Source organism: Myotis yumanensis, unplaced genomic scaffold (genome assembly GCF_028538775.1).
Source record: "Myotis yumanensis isolate MYYU_CA2020_CCGP unplaced genomic scaffold, mMyoYum1.0.hap1 SCAF_1, whole genome shotgun sequence".
Classification (NCBI taxonomy): domain Eukaryota; kingdom Metazoa; phylum Chordata; class Mammalia; order Chiroptera; family Vespertilionidae; genus Myotis; species Myotis yumanensis.
The window spans coordinates 92035993-92052333 of NW_027223752.1; the positions used below are offsets into that span (position 1 = coordinate 92035993).

Here is a 16341-nt window from a genome sequence, read left to right on the forward strand (position 1 = left end):
TTCTGTGTTGAAGTAACGTGCTCCTGGTAATTGTCTGCTGTTAGAAAGCACAATCAGAATGTCCCAGGTATCACAGGCCAAATGATGAAAGCGCTCTAAAGCAAACCTTAATTTTTTTCATCATGCATATTCATGTAATTTTGGATACTCTGACACCCTGATCAACATTCGTTAATACCATGAAATGCTTCCAATCACATTATTTAAAATATTTTGTTCTGTGCGCCACAAATGACTAACATTTGGAGAAGTTTACATAATACAAATAATGTGCATGCTTAGTGCAAATGAAAGATTAAAATATGAACCAGAAAATATGCAAACATTTGCATGCAAATGCTGAGGATCTATTAACCGAAACAAGGATTTCACACCTTCTTTTTCTTTAAGCTGTTTCCAATTGTATTTAATTTGGGATCTGACACAATATCATGTTTTCAAGGTAAATAAAATCAACCAACTGCTTGGGCAAGTTTTGAACTTGCTGATTTGCTACTTTGCTCAGACAAATGCTTTTCTTATTAGATCTGATAAAGCCTCATCTCAGCTCAGTCAGGGCAATGGAGTAACACTGTCAGTGGCCTGACTTTATGCCTCAATGAAATAAATTTTGGGATTATCATTATATTTTTGAAATGTGCCAAAATTGTGGAATTTGTTTAATATTTTAACCAGAATTTAGTTTTTCTTCTTAGAGATGTCTTTATGTATATATTTAACAACTACAGCCATAGTCATCTATAGCTGTTCATCATATAGGACTTTCTCACTATGAAGTTATCCAAGTAGTTATTTGAAGAGAATCACCATGGTAACTGTCATATTAAGTAGCACCTACGTTATCTGTAGCAAACATCTTTTAGGAGAGACTCACTTGGCAGTGTGGTGGAATACAAGGTATGTTGGGGGAGAGGGTTCTGTAGTCAATTGGGATGTTTGAGAACATTTTACAGTATTCAATAAGGAAGCATAGATTTGTAACCATTCTTAAATCACTGGTTTTCTTTTTCCTCTCTAGATGTACCCCATCTCCAAGCCGACACAGAGTTTTTAAGTAAAAGAAAAATGAAAACAAAATCTTAACTGCGAATTCAGAGAACTTATAGGATAAGGAGGAAGTCACACAATCTTGAGGGATGATTTTATTTGTACCTTTGGAGGCAGAGATGGCAGATGGGCAGCACTCTGGAGCCAAATGTTGACCAAAATTAGCTGAAAATTAGCTCCCCTTACTTAGACCATGTATTTTCCTATTCAGAATATTTTAAATTGGAGATCAAATGTGTGTGTGAACTTTAGTTTAAAAATACATAAATCTTAGTCAACTACATGGAATGAATAACTTGGATGTTCGTGTATGTGTGAGTAATATATATATTTGTAACTATCTTCAGCAATGTTCCTCCACTACTCAAGTTATTTAAGTTTAGTCTCCTCACAAATATTCTTGGAAACAAAAACTTTTAACCCCCATGAGCATCACTAGTGCTGTGCTCAAAGACTATCTAAGACCCTCTCTCTTCTTGTTGTAGCGATACAGCGTGGAAATGTCCATCCGGGGCCTGAAAAAGACAGAGCTGCTGAGTAAGGTGGAATCTTTGAAGAAAGGTGGCGTTTTACTACCAAATGATCTCCTTGAAAAAGTGGATTCAATTAATGAAAAATGGGAACTGCTTGGGGTATTTGCATTTTTATTACTGTTTGTAGGTTATGTGTACATTTTTTGTGTAGTAAAGTACTCTATCTGTCTGATTTCTAATTTGAGGCACAAATATCTCTCTCTTTCAATTCACTACCTACATTTCAAACAAGCTATCATGCTATTATGGCTGAAAAACACTGCTTTTCCTCTTCTGTTGATTTTTTTTTTTTTACTCTCAGCTTGTCTCCTCTCAGATTTTAATAATTTTGGTTCTTTAATACATAAAAAAGTAAGTAAAATATGCCATGTATTATGGGTATGCACCAAGTCAACGATAATACAGTATATCTGATATACACTGCCTGTCATGCTTGAATGCACGTTAATAGAATTTATTCTGAAGGTACATGTTAGAGACATCACTGTTTAACTCTTTCCTGGACCCTTCCGGTGGAAAGTGCAGTTGTCACTACAACCTTCAAGTCGCCCGAAAGCCACTAAAACAAAGATGCAAATTTGACCCAGATCTGAATTGCAGAATTAAATTGGTCTCTGTTTTGTGCCTCAATTTCCAGCTCCCTTTTAACAAAAGCCAAAAAAAAAAGTTTCATGTAATTCATTTCACGCAATGATGGGCTGGGTCTCAGCCAAAGACTGAGATGCAAGAATCTGGCAAAAAGGCAATATAGAGGCTCCGTTAGCCAGAGGCCAGGATGGCTGTGCAGGAGGCAGTGCTGTCCTTTTGTGGAAGACAGCTGAGAGAGAGAGGTTAAACAGTATTTTTTCATCAACTTCTCTCCTAAATTGCCTTCACTTCAAATCAAGGGTAAGCTAAATTTGTCAATTACTTAAATGATTAATTATAATAGCTAAGTATGGGTGGTGTCAGTTATGGAGCCTAATTTTGCATGCCTTCCATTTCCTGTCTTTTTTTTTAATTTTTAAAGAAATAATGCTCCAAAAATATTTTGAATTAAAAGCTCTCCGTGTACCTTGATGACTTGGAGGAGTGCCAGTGCTCAGTTTCTGCTGAGCTTAATCTAGGTGATTAAAAAGCTGAGAGTTTAATCCCCGCTTTCTCATCTAAATTCACTACACTCTGCGAGTGTGCAAAGTAACTTAAAATGTTAAAAGTTTTTACTCTGACCTATTGTTACATTACTTTTTAATAGTAATTAATGGCTTTCACATTGTCATATGGTGATTTAAATCAGAACCTTCTAAATTCTACAGAATTCCTTGATCTCCTACAGAGGAAATATGGGACATTTTAAAACATTGTTTCCTAAATAAGGACAGCAACTTTAGGTGCCTGATAAAGAAATAGTTTGGTTATATAGAAATAGAACTACATCTTTTTCTAATTTGATCAATAACTAGCAATAATCTTTCTTTGAAAATTGTTTAAAGCATGTCATGTATATTGCTTTCTCGACAAAAATTTAAATCAACATAACATTAAATACAGAATATTTAGTTATTCTTTATGAGTCAGAGACCTTAAAAATGGTTGCCATTTTGACAATAACACCATTTGAATACAATATGCAGAGTTGTGTAATGATTTAGGGAGCGAGAAGGATGGAGGGAAGGTTTGAATAAAACCTGTGCCACACTAACACCACCAGGCCTGCCACTCTAATTGGCATGATTACATTTTAATTGGCATGAAAAAAAATTTAAAGACAAGGATTTTAACTTCTAACAATAGTAAAATAGAGGGATATGGTTTTTAATATTACTTTCATCTAAGGTGAACAGTGTGGAATGGAAATACATTAGAATGAAATGTCAGTGGTGCGTACAGTTTAATCTGTGAAATTTTGTCCCCTGTGCTGCATATTACTCTGTCTCAATTGCATATTAAACAACCCTATCAAGGCAGGCATTGGCATCTGCTGTGCTGACACAAATTGTGAATTAAATGAAATTGATGTCCTCTGTCGTATATTTATGAAGACGGACCATTCTCTGAAGTATTCTGTTTATGAAGAATTTATGATTGCAAACTGTTCCAGAACAAAAAAGTGGCAATAAATTCTTTTTTGTGACCCTACCCTCCAAGGGCATTGATTTCACCTCCTGCTGCTACTTTTGTTACAGCATAAAAACAATAGCTAAATCTGGATTCTACTGAGGGTCTTCAAATTATCAATATTTGCACCATGAAAATATAAGTGTGTTGGCAAGAAAGGTTATTTTTCTGTTATGATCTCCTAAAGATGGTATTTACAGAACACTACACAGCAGTTGAATGTTTGTTGACTTAATTTTATTTGTGTTTTAAAGGTTATTTTTTAGGTTTAATTCGTCAATATAGATTAACTCCTGCTGATTCTCCAAAGGGAGTGTTTTCCACAAAAACAACACAAAAAAGCCCTCCCTGACTCCACCTTCATGACAGAGTAGTTAATCGAAGAAGGCACTAGCATCGTGGATTGGGACTGATTTTAATACATATATTGGAAAGTCTAGCACCCACAAATGCAAAGTGGGGAAAATTGTGGGCCTGTCCAATTTCCACGTCAGCTAAAATGAACAACAGCACCAAGGAGCCTACCCCTTCCTAACAGCCCTCCATCATATGGTTTGGTGAATTGTACTAAACAAAACCAAAAAAAGAAATTTAATTCTTCATGCACAATCCTCTCTTGGCCTCTTTAGTACATTGATTAAACTCAGACTTCTATCTCCTGAAAATTTTATGCAGAGAATTTTTTACTACAAACTTGCATTATGAGAATTCAAATGAATTTTTATCAGTGACCATGGTGAACTTTTGGGTCAAATCTCCTTTCTGTTAAAGGAAACTCTAAGTGACTGAGGTCTTCTTAAGCCACTAGTGGTAGTCAGAACAACACACACTGCGCAAGAATTCAAATCCTAAATGGAACAGGGAACTAATCTGAATGAATGTTAGTGGTGAGATGACAGGTGTGGCTGGACACCCTCCAGGGGTTTGTGTCACCAGCCAAACTGTGATACGGTTTTGGTGCCCAAGCTAATCTGTGTTTTTACTTTTGTTGGTGTTTTTTATTTTTGTATTTGTTTATAATTTGATGCATTAGAAAACGCTGGGAGAGAAGATCCAGGACACAATGGCAGGGCCCCGTGGGTCGGGGCCACGTGACCTGCTCTCTCCTGAAAGCGGAAGCCTGGTAAGGCAGCTGGAGGTCAGGATCAAAGAGCTGAAAGGGTGGCTGAGAGATACAGAGCTTTTCATCTTCAATTCCTGTCTGAGACAAGAAAAGGAAGGAACAATGAGTGCTGAGAAACAACTGCAATACTTTCAGGTAATAAAAAAACAATCAGAGTTGATAAAAAGCTTTCTTTATGGTAGGGATGAAATATTTATCAAGTACATAAAGTATTATACCCATGTATCTATGTATCACTGTGCACTTAAATGTTTCCTTGAATTTATAGACACCCTCCACATTTCTTATGTGCCAGCGCCTGTGTGTATAAAGATGAACGTTAAGCGTATCAAATACTCATTGGATGGGGGGAGCTCTGCTGCTGCTGGTGTGTTTTGTGCAGTGCTTGTGGAGGGGCGGCTTTGATAAATTAAAAGCAGACCAGAAAACACTAAACATGATAATTTTGAAAGGCAGACCTAAATGTTCTATAAATAATGTGGCTAAAATTACTTCTGTACATTGATACGATAAAAGCACATGATTTAACTGATGACCATTAATGCTAACAAAAGGAAACCTACTTTTTACATATGAAAGCATCAACTACTCATGGAGGGAAGAAATCAAGTGAAAGAGGTTCCTACATGATAGGCATATTCCATCGTAGACAAATGCCAACCCTAGTAATGCAGCTGTGTGTGTGTTCACTGTATGGATGTTCATGAAGAAGAGCATGTCCCCCTGTTTGTTTCCGTGGTCTACACAATAATTTTTCAAAAACAGTTTAAAATTCAGATGTTTTCCCTTGCTGCCCAGGCTGGCCTGGACTGCTTGAACCCTCTCGTAAGGCAGTCATTGTCTGGGCTCTTGGTGGTGTCAGCCTGAAGCTTTGGGATTGTAGAATATGAGTTTGGTAGCAAGAAACCTTGTGACATGGAAGTTCTTAAAGAGGAGAAAGGGGAAAACTAAGGAAGAAAGAATCTCTTGGGACCAAGCAACTGTTTCTTCACAAGGCCTTCCAGGACCAGGTTTTATTCATTTCACACCCTGTGCCCTGCAGTCTTCCAGCAATCTATTAGGGAATTTAGAAATAGTCACATTGGCTCACCTTCCCTCTGCCAGACAGGCAGGGCCACCTTGCTCACCAGCAGAGTCCAAGAGAAACCACCCTCAAAGGTGAGACCACAGTGCTTCCCACGAAACTGATACCTACAGCTTATTTTGGTTGAAAACCTCCTCTTCTGCCATTGAATTGGCAAGACCAAACTGGCAGTTAAAAGATAGCCTCTTGTCAAGGCAGATGGGTTTTACTGTCTAAAATCCAATATCCAGATGATTTGTTATTTCATCTCTACTTGTCTTACCCTAACTAACTCCTGTTACAGGGAGGTGGAATCTTCAGATATTTCCCTCTGTGTTGATTGAACTTAACATGTACCTTATAAAGCATCCTGGTTATTAGTAGGCAGGATGTTGTGAAATAACATTACAGTGGGGCCTTGACTTACGAGTGTCCCAACTAACGAGTTTTTCGAGATATGAGCCGTCTCTCGGTCGATTTTTTTCGGGTTATGAGCCAGCTTCAGATACCCCACTGCTAGTTGGCGCAGCGAATGTCACAGTGAACGCCACAACATCAGCCCAGCATCACGTGTCTCACTCGTTCACTTTAAGTTACGAGCTCCGTCACGGAACGAATTAAACTCGTAAGTCAAGGCCCCACTGTATTTTCTGTATGGTATCTATATTGTAGCTTTAGTGAACTGGTTAATGGCCCCAGCCAGTTGTGTAATCTTGGCCATGTTTCTTGTATGATCGCTTGGTGCATCAGTTTCTTCATCTATAAAATAGGATGCTGCTAGTATTTATCTCACAGGATAACGAGTTTACATATGTAAACTATCATTTCTACTTTTGTAATGGTGCATTTGCAAGGGGTCAAAATATCTTAACATAAGCTCAAAAATGTCACATAATAATTAGAAACAGTAACAGGACATTTGTTATTATAGATATTTCTATATCTACCTTTCTACCCACATATCTCATACATAGATATTTGAAATCAACTTTTTTTTTTTTACATTTGCTATTATTATAAACTAGAGGCCCAGTGCATGGATTCGTGCACTGGTGGGAGGCATGGATGGTCAACCAAGAGGCTGTGGACCCACCCTCTGAGCAGCTGCTTATCCTGGTCAGCCAAGCAGCGCTCCCACTGTGGGGGGCACACTGACCACCAGGGGGAAGCTCCTGCTTTGAGCATCTGCCCCCTGGGGGTCAGTGTGCATCATAGCAACTGGTCAACCAGTCATTCCAGTTATTCCACTTTTTGGTCACTGGTCTTTTATATATATAGATGAAAACATAAGCAGTTCTGCATTAATTTAGCTAATGCTTCCAAAGGACATTAGATTTATGTTTTAGCTTTGTATAGTGTCATCGACATCATTCTCAGCTAGGTCCTAGTAAGAAATGTGAAAGAGTTTAAAAGATGGAAAGAGAGACAGAGGGAAGCCATGCTAGACTTCTAGATCATTAGATAGCTCCTAGGAGTCCTAATGATTTGCTAACACTTTCTAACCATAAGGGGAATATTCACTACACTTAATTCATTATTTACCATGTGCTTCTTAGGGCCTGAAAATAATCATAGAATTTTAATTTCAAAAGTACCAGAGACTATCACATGCTTTTTGCTATTTTACTTCTTTTCTTCAAAGATATTTTTCCTTAGAGCATTTTTATGTTGCTAGTGTCACTATTTATTAAACTAACTGCTCTTATACCCCACTCTTATTTATTTAGCTATTTAAAAAATAATATAATAAATTCAGATTCTTTCCTACCCCAAACAAAAGGTAAGACCATGAGGGTAAGGTTACTGGCAAGATGCTAAGTCCTGGGTACTTATCTCCTTGAAGGAAAGATTTCAGTCAAGAGGCAAAGGGCAGCAAAGGAAGCAAGAATTTATTGGCTGCAACAAAACCACACTCAGGACAGTGAAACAAGCAAGCGTTTAGAAAAAGCAACAGGAGAGCCGAGGTGGGGCTGCTTTAGCTCACTGGGAAGTCAGAGAACAGGGGCCTTGGAGACAGGTCCAGGGGGTTAGCTCAGGAGGAGCTGCCACTGCCCACTGCTCCCCTGGTTGCAAGTCTCCTGGGGTCCCTTAGAGTTTAGGGGATATAGTGTCTGTGGGGGAAGAAGAAGGGGAAGGAGTGTGCTCCCCTGGGAGAGAAATCGAGCTGGGTCCTTGGTGTTGAGGGTATTTATCTCTCTCTTGCAGGTGAGAATCTTAGGGAGGTCTCAATGGAATAGTCATCAGCTTTCCAGGTGTGCTCTTTCAGGGCCATGGCCTCTACTGGTTGGTCGGCTCTAGAGCAGGAAGTCATTAGTTAATACAGCTGTTCCTGAGGCAGCCAAGGTGTCACTTGTCTGGTTTTGCTGCTTTTCTGGGCCTGGAGCTGAAATACAAATGAGGCCTCGATGTTATCTCTAGGGAGGAAAAGGTCAGGGTGTCTACACCTCATGACCAGCGATATGCTAGGATAGGAAAGGTCCCACTAGGGCAGTGATGGCGAACCTATGACATGCGTGTCAGAGGTGACACGCGAACTCATTGTTTTGGTTGATTTTTCTGTGTTAAATGGCATTTAAATATATAAAATAAATATCAAAAATATAAATCTTTGTTTTATTATGGTTGCAAATATCAAAAAATTTCTATATGTGACACGGCACCAGAGTTAAGTTAGGGTTTTTCAAAATGCTGACATGCCGAGCTCAAAAGGTTCGCCATCACTGCACTAGGGACAAGGTTCTTGTTTTCCCAGTTTTGCCCCTTACTAGGCACACAGGGCTTTCTGCCCTGCTGACCTGAACCTGGCCCATGGTCCTTGCTCTGCTCATGTCTGTCTAACTGCCTATAGCTGTAAGGGACGCCTCACCATATGGTTTCCCAACCCAAGTCCATCCTCTGCTCTTCTCACCTAAGGTAATCATGTTCCTGGACCCAGAGTCTTGATTTCACTTGCTTTCCTTTGACAGGGAATGATATTTTAATTTTAGTTGTTTTTAACTTTATTAAAAGATATCATGCTGTGTTACTTTTAGGATTTCCTTTTAAATTTAATATTGTAATGCCAATATTTATTTATGTCCCCAAGTATGGCTATCATTCACTTAATTTGACAATTGTATAATATTCCATTGTGTAAATACATGCATCTCACCTAAGGCTCATAGCAACCTCTCAAGTCGGTATGAGGATCCTGATTTTGCAGATATGGAAAGAGGCACATGGATGGACGTTAAGTTTCGTGTGTCCAAGGTCACTTATAGTGAGTGACAGAATTAGGTTTTAAATCCAGGGCCGTCTGACTCTACAGCTCAGTCTCTGAACTACTATGCAAAACTGATATTTACTGATATTTACGGAATGCCCTTCCCTGCACGGTGACTCAAAAAGAAGAACAGGACACAATTAAATGTCATTGTTTCTTTCTGGGAGGTTTATCAGTCATAGTCTTCAGCAATTTAGCCAGACTTGTAAATAGCTTTAGCTACTGACGATTCGGGGAGTTGAAAAGATTTGTGTTTTGTTTTACATTTTTGTACTAGGTCAGTGTAAATTTTCTTGTCATATGTCACTTTTAAAAATTGAAACTTTGCAATCTTTCTTTGAGATTAGAGCTCTGACGAATTTTCTTTGTGGCCAGAAACTCTAGTCCCTTCTAACATGTTGACCTTGAAACATTTGATCAGATAAGCTAAGTGGATCTAACATGATAACACTTCTTTTAAAGAAAGCTTTATGCACGTCTGTTGGAATAAATGTCTTTCTGACCCAGCATTTTAAATATTTCTGAGCTGTTTACCCTTTAGCACTTAGTGTGATTAATCAAGTGTTCCGTATATTACCACTTTCATTGGAAGAATGAAACCAAATGTTTGTAACACAATAATAATGTAATGTTTATAAACTCTCAAAATTGTAATTGGCAAGCTTATGTAGAATAAAAACTTTTTACTTACTACAAATTCAAAGAACAGATACCCTCTGCCTTTCTAAGTGACAAAGCCACTCAGGTAGGAGAGTCTTTAAGGATGTTTATGTGTGGGGAAATGTTTGCCATGTTCTGCCTATTCTTGAGAGTTCCTAAGTGTTCCTGCCATTATAGGTCACACAGAAGACAGGCTTTATCTACCGGGTTCAGCTTTATGATTCTCCATTCTCTAAAATCTCAGACTTTTAACAGAATCAATTCCTTTATATATCACCCAGAGTAATGATAGATAAGCCACAGTGCACTGCCCAGGAGAGCCGGGGGAGGGTGCTGCATATAAACAGGAAGACCCTTCGCCCTGTAGACACAGTTTCCATCTCAGAGCTTGGTTTGGGATGAGAGAAAGGATCTGGATCTTGAGTTTTCAGACAAAGAGAAAAAACAATTGTGGAGTGTATTTTTCTTGAAGGCAGTAAGTGTGATAAATGTGGAATTAGTCACAAGGCAAAAGTCTACCCAGGACTGGGAACATCACAGCCCAGCACCGGGAGAGACATGAAGACGGAACCCCAAGAGCCCTGGGACAAAAATGCAAAATTGTCAGGGAGTGAGCGCCCCCTGACAGCAAAGTGCAGAGAGCACATGGGAGGGTGACCGAGGCGGCTGGCAAGGCCCTGAGAGCTGTGTGTGTGCAGCTTCGGTGCCATTGGTTGGAAAGCACAACTTTTTACCAGTGACCCGTCAGAGAGAAAAGGGAATAAATAATTACTTAGTTATATATTCTTTGTATCCCATAACCAAATTCATTATTTTAAAAACTCAAATCAGGAGACATGGTCCATTACCAGCTACAGGAGTTGCCACACTGACCTGGACCCAGAACCCCCTGGGAAGGGCAGGTTAGATCTAAGAAACCTTCTCATCAGGAGGTGAATAAGAGGAAAGGTTTGGTAACCTCGTCAATGATTAATACCCCAAATTTGCTAAGCAATTTAAATTTGACCAAGAACTTTTATGCATATCACTATACTTAAACCTTACACTAATTATATAAGTTGAAAATTGTGCACCCTCCTTATGTGTATTTTTACTTATTTTTATGATAGAGAACTTGGGGTGTGGAAAGTTAATGCAACTTGTTTGAAGCCCACAGAAACCAGCAGCAGAGACAGAGCAAAAGCAACAGCCGCTGGGTTCAAGTTCTAATATTCTCCCATCCCACCATTCACTGACCTCCAAAAAAAACACACACTCGTTTTACTCTAAATCAAGTATTGGCAGACATATTCTGTAAAAGGCCAGATAATACAGTCTTCTGTTGCAACACTCAACTCTGCTGCTGTGGTGTAAAAGCAGCCACAGACAATATGTAAATGAATAAATGCAGTGTGTTTAATAAAACTAACTTACGAAACTCTTTACAGAAGCGGGCAGTGGGCAGGATTAGGTCCATGGGCCTTAGTTTCCTGACCCTACTCCGGATTACAAAGATTACCCTAAACACGCACTTCCTTAAGGAAAGGAGGCTATACTAGAATTGCAAAGTGTTCTTTTCATAATTTTAGCAATGACAACCGATAGTTATACACCGTTCACAGCACCCGAGTCACCGTTTCTAAAGGTTTTACTGGCACTTGCTTCTTTCATCCTCATCATCATCCTGAAACAGGGGTTTGTTATCCCCGCCGTAAAATGAGAAACGGAGGCAGGGGAAAATTGAAGTAAGTTACTCAAGGCCACAGTTAGTGATTGAGCCAATAGTCAGGCCTAGAAAGTCTGTTCCTTAATCTGCCACTACTTTGTAGACTCAACGTCCTCAGGTCAAAGCTCTCTTTCTCCAAAGGGAAAAGCACATTACCATAGTCCTCCCTTATCCACTGTTTTGCTTTCTGCACTTTTGGTTACCCACCAAAAACATTAAATGAGAACTTTATAAGTTTTAAACAATTCATACATTTTAAACTACGCACTGTTTTGAGTATCGGATGAGATCTCCTGCCATCCTCTCTGTCCTGCCTGGGACTGGGACGGGAGTCATCCCTTTGTCCAGTGTATCCACACCGGGTAAGTTACCAGCCCGTTAGTCACTAAACAGCTCTCCGGGTTATCGGATCCCTGGTCGGGGTATCACAGTGCTTGTAACCCTTATTTTACGTAATAAAAGCCTCAAAGTGCAGGAGTGGTGGTGCTGGCAATTCAGATATGCCAAAGGCAAGCACTTTAAGTAAAAAGGTGAATACAGTTCAATAAGATATTTTGAGAGAGACCACATTCACGTAACTTTTATTACAGTATATTGTTATAATTGTTCTATTTTATTATTAGTTATTGTTGTTAATCTCTTTCTGTGCCTGTTTTAGAAATTAAGCTTTATCAAAGGTATGTATGTATAGGAAACCATAGAGTATATAGGGGTTGAGACATCCACTGGGGGACTTGGAACATATCCCTCTGCAGATAAGGGGGGGCTACTGTAACTGGTAGCTTACTCGGTTGTTTCTCATCCCATTTCTAAAATTTTACAGCTGGAAGAAATCGGCAAGTCACTGTTTTAAGTTTTGGCAATTAAAAATTTTAGAGTAGGGTCTTTAAAAGGATTTCAAATTAACTATGAAACCTGGAACATTGCTAATTACTCTGAAAAGGAACATCACTAACGAACTTTTACAAAATAAAGACATAAATGAAAGAGCTAAACACAGTGCATGTGCTCTAATAAATATTTTCCAAATGTGTCATTTCCAGGAACAAAAATAGGACCAATCTAGTCAAAACATTTTGAGGGAATTCCCCATGTCCACTATAACCAATCTCAAATGGCATTATACATAATCACATTTTCTGTATCTCCCAAAACCCACATTTTAAGGAGATTAGGATGGAAGACAGGAGGAAACATTTTGGAAGTTTTGAGATCCGAGAAAGGAGGCCATGGTTTCTACAGGTCTGAGACCATCCCTGCGGCCGCATCCTGGAGCCATTACAAGGTTCACAATGATGCTATGGGCAAAGCTGCAAACAAAGAATTACAGTAATTCAATCTGCCTGTAACAAAAGCATGCAAAATGCTTTCAAAATCATCAGATGTCACGCAGGATGTAATCCTTTCTATATGTCTTAGATACATTTTTAAAAACACTATTATATTAATCATACATGTTCATCAAAAGAACATACCAAATTCAGCTTTTATCACATATTTTTCCCTACCATATATAAAAAAACCCATCATCTAACACTTCTTTGGAAGTAATTTAAGGAATTGGACACAATCCAGAACTGCCTTGTAAAAATAATTGGCTGGGTTAAGGTTGAAATTCAAAGATAGATTTAAATAAATGTTATTCACACTACCATCTGGGGGTGGGGGAGACCCACAAGAAATGTTTATAGGCAGTCCCAGTGCAGACTTCTAAAGTAAAGAAAATTGAACAACAAAGCCATAATTCTTCCTGAGTACACCTTTTACTAGAATAAGACGCTGAATGATTCCTGTCAAATGAGGGGTTCTGCCCCTGAGTTGAGGATGCAAAGATATAGCCATGTGCTCCTTTCACATGTGATGTTTGTTTTACTGCTATCGGGTAAAACAGACTCATGGAAGGTAGAGAGTGCAGTGCTGGTCTAGAGAAGATCTCACCCATCCTGCCTGGAAAACCAGACAGAACTGCATTACACTCTGAAACCACTGTGACAAGTGTTTCTATTCTTAGCTGATTTGTTAACATTACTTAAATGTTTTCACTGTTAATAAACTCAAGTTAGGAAGGAACGGGAGAACAGAATTGCAAAGGAGTTTCCATGTTTTCCATTTAGGTAAATGTAGGGTTAAAGCAGTGAATATGATCCACCACAGTGTAGGGGCATAAGCTTGTGGCTTCAAGATGCTTGGGTTTATCCTGGCTCTACCTATATGTAATCCATGGTTTCCTTAATGCTTCAGGTTTCTCATCTTAAAAATGGAGATAATAATGGCACTTACCTCAGAGAGTGGCTATGAGTGTTAAATGAGATAATGTATACAAAAGCTACTTAAAATAGAGCCTGCCTACTAAGAGGTCCGGTGCACAGATTCGTGCACCGATGGGGTTCCTTGGCCTGGCCCATGCCATCTTGCAATCTGGGACCTCTTGGGGGATGTCAGACTGCCAGTTTCGGCCCGATCCCCACAGGCCAGGCCGAGGGACCCCATCAGTGCACAAATCTGTGCACCAGGCCTCTAGTAAGCATATATGGTCTTTGGTTAATCTCTTCCCGCCCTGCCCCTTCCCCCCTTCCCTCTGAGATTCATCAGTCTGTTCCATGTTTCCATGCCTGTGCGTTGAGTGTCTGCCCCCTGGTGGCCAGTGCACATCATAGCTACCAGTCAAACGGTCAAATGGTTGAACAGTCAAATGGTCGCTTAGGCTTTTATGTATACAGACCGGTGACCCGGTGCACAGATTCATACACATTGAAAGGAAATTAACTAGAAGGTGGCCGGCAGGGCAGGACTGGGAGAAACTAGCCAGACACATCCTGGAGCCAACCTCCCGTGGTCCCTCCCCGGCATCTGCAGAGTGTGCGGGGTCCCTCCAGCAGATGGGGTCCCTCAGCCTGGCCTGTGAGGATCGGGCCGAAATCAGCTCTCCAACATCCCCCCAGGGGTCCTGGAGTATGAGAGGGCACTCTGCAAAGTTGCTGTCATACAGGGTGTGGAACGCAAATGCAAGTGTGCAGTAAACTAGATTTGGGGCCAACAGTGCCCCAGCAACAACAAGACAATTGTTTTCCTCTCAAGACTAGAATAAAATAAGTTAGTCATACACTTCCCACATTTGCCCTCTCACTTGTAGAAAGGGAGTTACAGAAAACCAGGTCCCAGATTATCAAAGGAAAGGTCTCCACATTAGGCTACTTTGCAGGTTTGAGCAAGATGGCAGAGTCCATTTTCTTACATTCTGTTTTCCTGACTTTTTTTGTAAACACTACTTCTGTATCTTCATCACATTTATCCCGGATTAGTGCGAGCATACACACACCACACACAATTAGACCTTCATGTAAGGAGATATACAAAATTGATTTTTTTAGTGTTCATATTGAATTGTCAGTCATCTTCTGTAGCTTTACTACCACATCATTCTTTTATAATTTACTAATTGATCATATTTATTGAGTACCCTTGGTAGGTTGTTAGTTGGCAACATTATGATCTACAATTTTCAATTGTGTAAACTCTATAAATAATTTATCTTTGCCTGATATTTTTTATTTGTAAATTTAGGTTTTTGGGTTTGGATTGTAAGGATTCCCTTCAACTTTAGCATTTTGTGATTCTGTAATAGCCATCTTTTTCCATTGGTAAATCTATTCAATTATAGGTGCCATTTAAATCCTCTAAATACCATTTTCAATTTGGCACAGAACTCCTGGTTATGTAGCCAACTCTCTGTGTACCAGGATTCACGTTTCATCGTTGAAAAGGATGCTTGAGAAGGACAAAGGAATTCTTGGAACCAAAGTTGCAATGCTATGGCCTTTGGCACCATGGTAGCCAACTATCTCTTTCTACCTGTATCTTTATAATTTTAATAGAGATGCTGATCTAAAATGGAAAAGAAAATATCTTTTCTAGTTATGAATTTCAGTGAGAATGATGGCAAAAGTAACATAAATTATATATATTTTGATTTTATAAATCATCAAGACTTGGTTGATTTAAAAGTAGAAAAAAATATATACCAATAAGATCCTGGTGCAGTAATGACAATCAAATATACAGGTTTATAAGAAATGAAAGATGGAAAACTTTGGGTAGAATTTCATAACCAAACCAAGTTGAAAAGGTGGAGGATTTGAATCAAGCATAACTAAATAGAAACCCTGCAATCAGAGGCCTAAACTTATTCCTTTCTCATCTCAGTGTGAAGGTACCTTGAAGTCCTTCACACTGTATCTAAAGGCTTACCATAACCTCGCCTGTCCTTTTGTTATCAATTTTTAGCAATTATTTTAAGTGATTTATGAATTGCATTCTAATCTAATCAGAAAGTCTATCTTTTAATAAGAACATTAAGCCAATTCACATTTATTTTCTTTATATATTTTTTAAATTAAATTTATTGGGGTGACATTGTTTAATAAGATTATATAGGTTTCAAGTGTACAATTCTATGATACATCATTTGTATATTGCATTGTGTGCCCACCACCCAAAGTCAAATTTTTTCCATCACCGTATATTTGACCCCCTTTACCACCCTCCACCCTACTTCCCTCTGGTAATCACAGTACTATTGTTTGTGTCAGTGAGTTTTTATTTGTTTTTCTTGTTTGTTCATTTATTGCTTTCAGTTTTATATCTCAGATGTGAATGAAAGCATATGGTTCATGCCTTTTTCTGTCTGATTTATTTTGCTTAGCATGATATTCTCAAGATCCATCCATGTTGTCACAAATGGCAGTATTTCATCTTTTCTTATAGCTGAGTAATATTCCATTGTATATATGTACCACATCTTGTTTCCACACTTCAGTTTTTTCCCTGTCTTAGCCACTGGGAATGATGCTG

General features: G+C 39.0%; 1 protein-coding gene across 3 annotated transcripts in view; it reads left to right on the top strand.

Annotated features, from left to right (window-relative positions):
* The window catches only part of AKAP6 (A-kinase anchoring protein 6), a 487918-nt gene that overhangs the window by 395384 nt on the left and 76193 nt on the right, over positions 1–16341 (top strand). For all 3 annotated transcript variants that reach the window (XM_070427710.1, XM_070427731.1, XM_070427721.1), the window contains exons 10-11: positions 1533–1679; positions 4711–4935. In XM_070427710.1, the coding sequence (XP_070283811.1) occupies positions 1533–1679; positions 4711–4935 (372 nt within the window). The remainder of the gene's footprint in view (positions 1–1532; positions 1680–4710; positions 4936–16341) is intronic.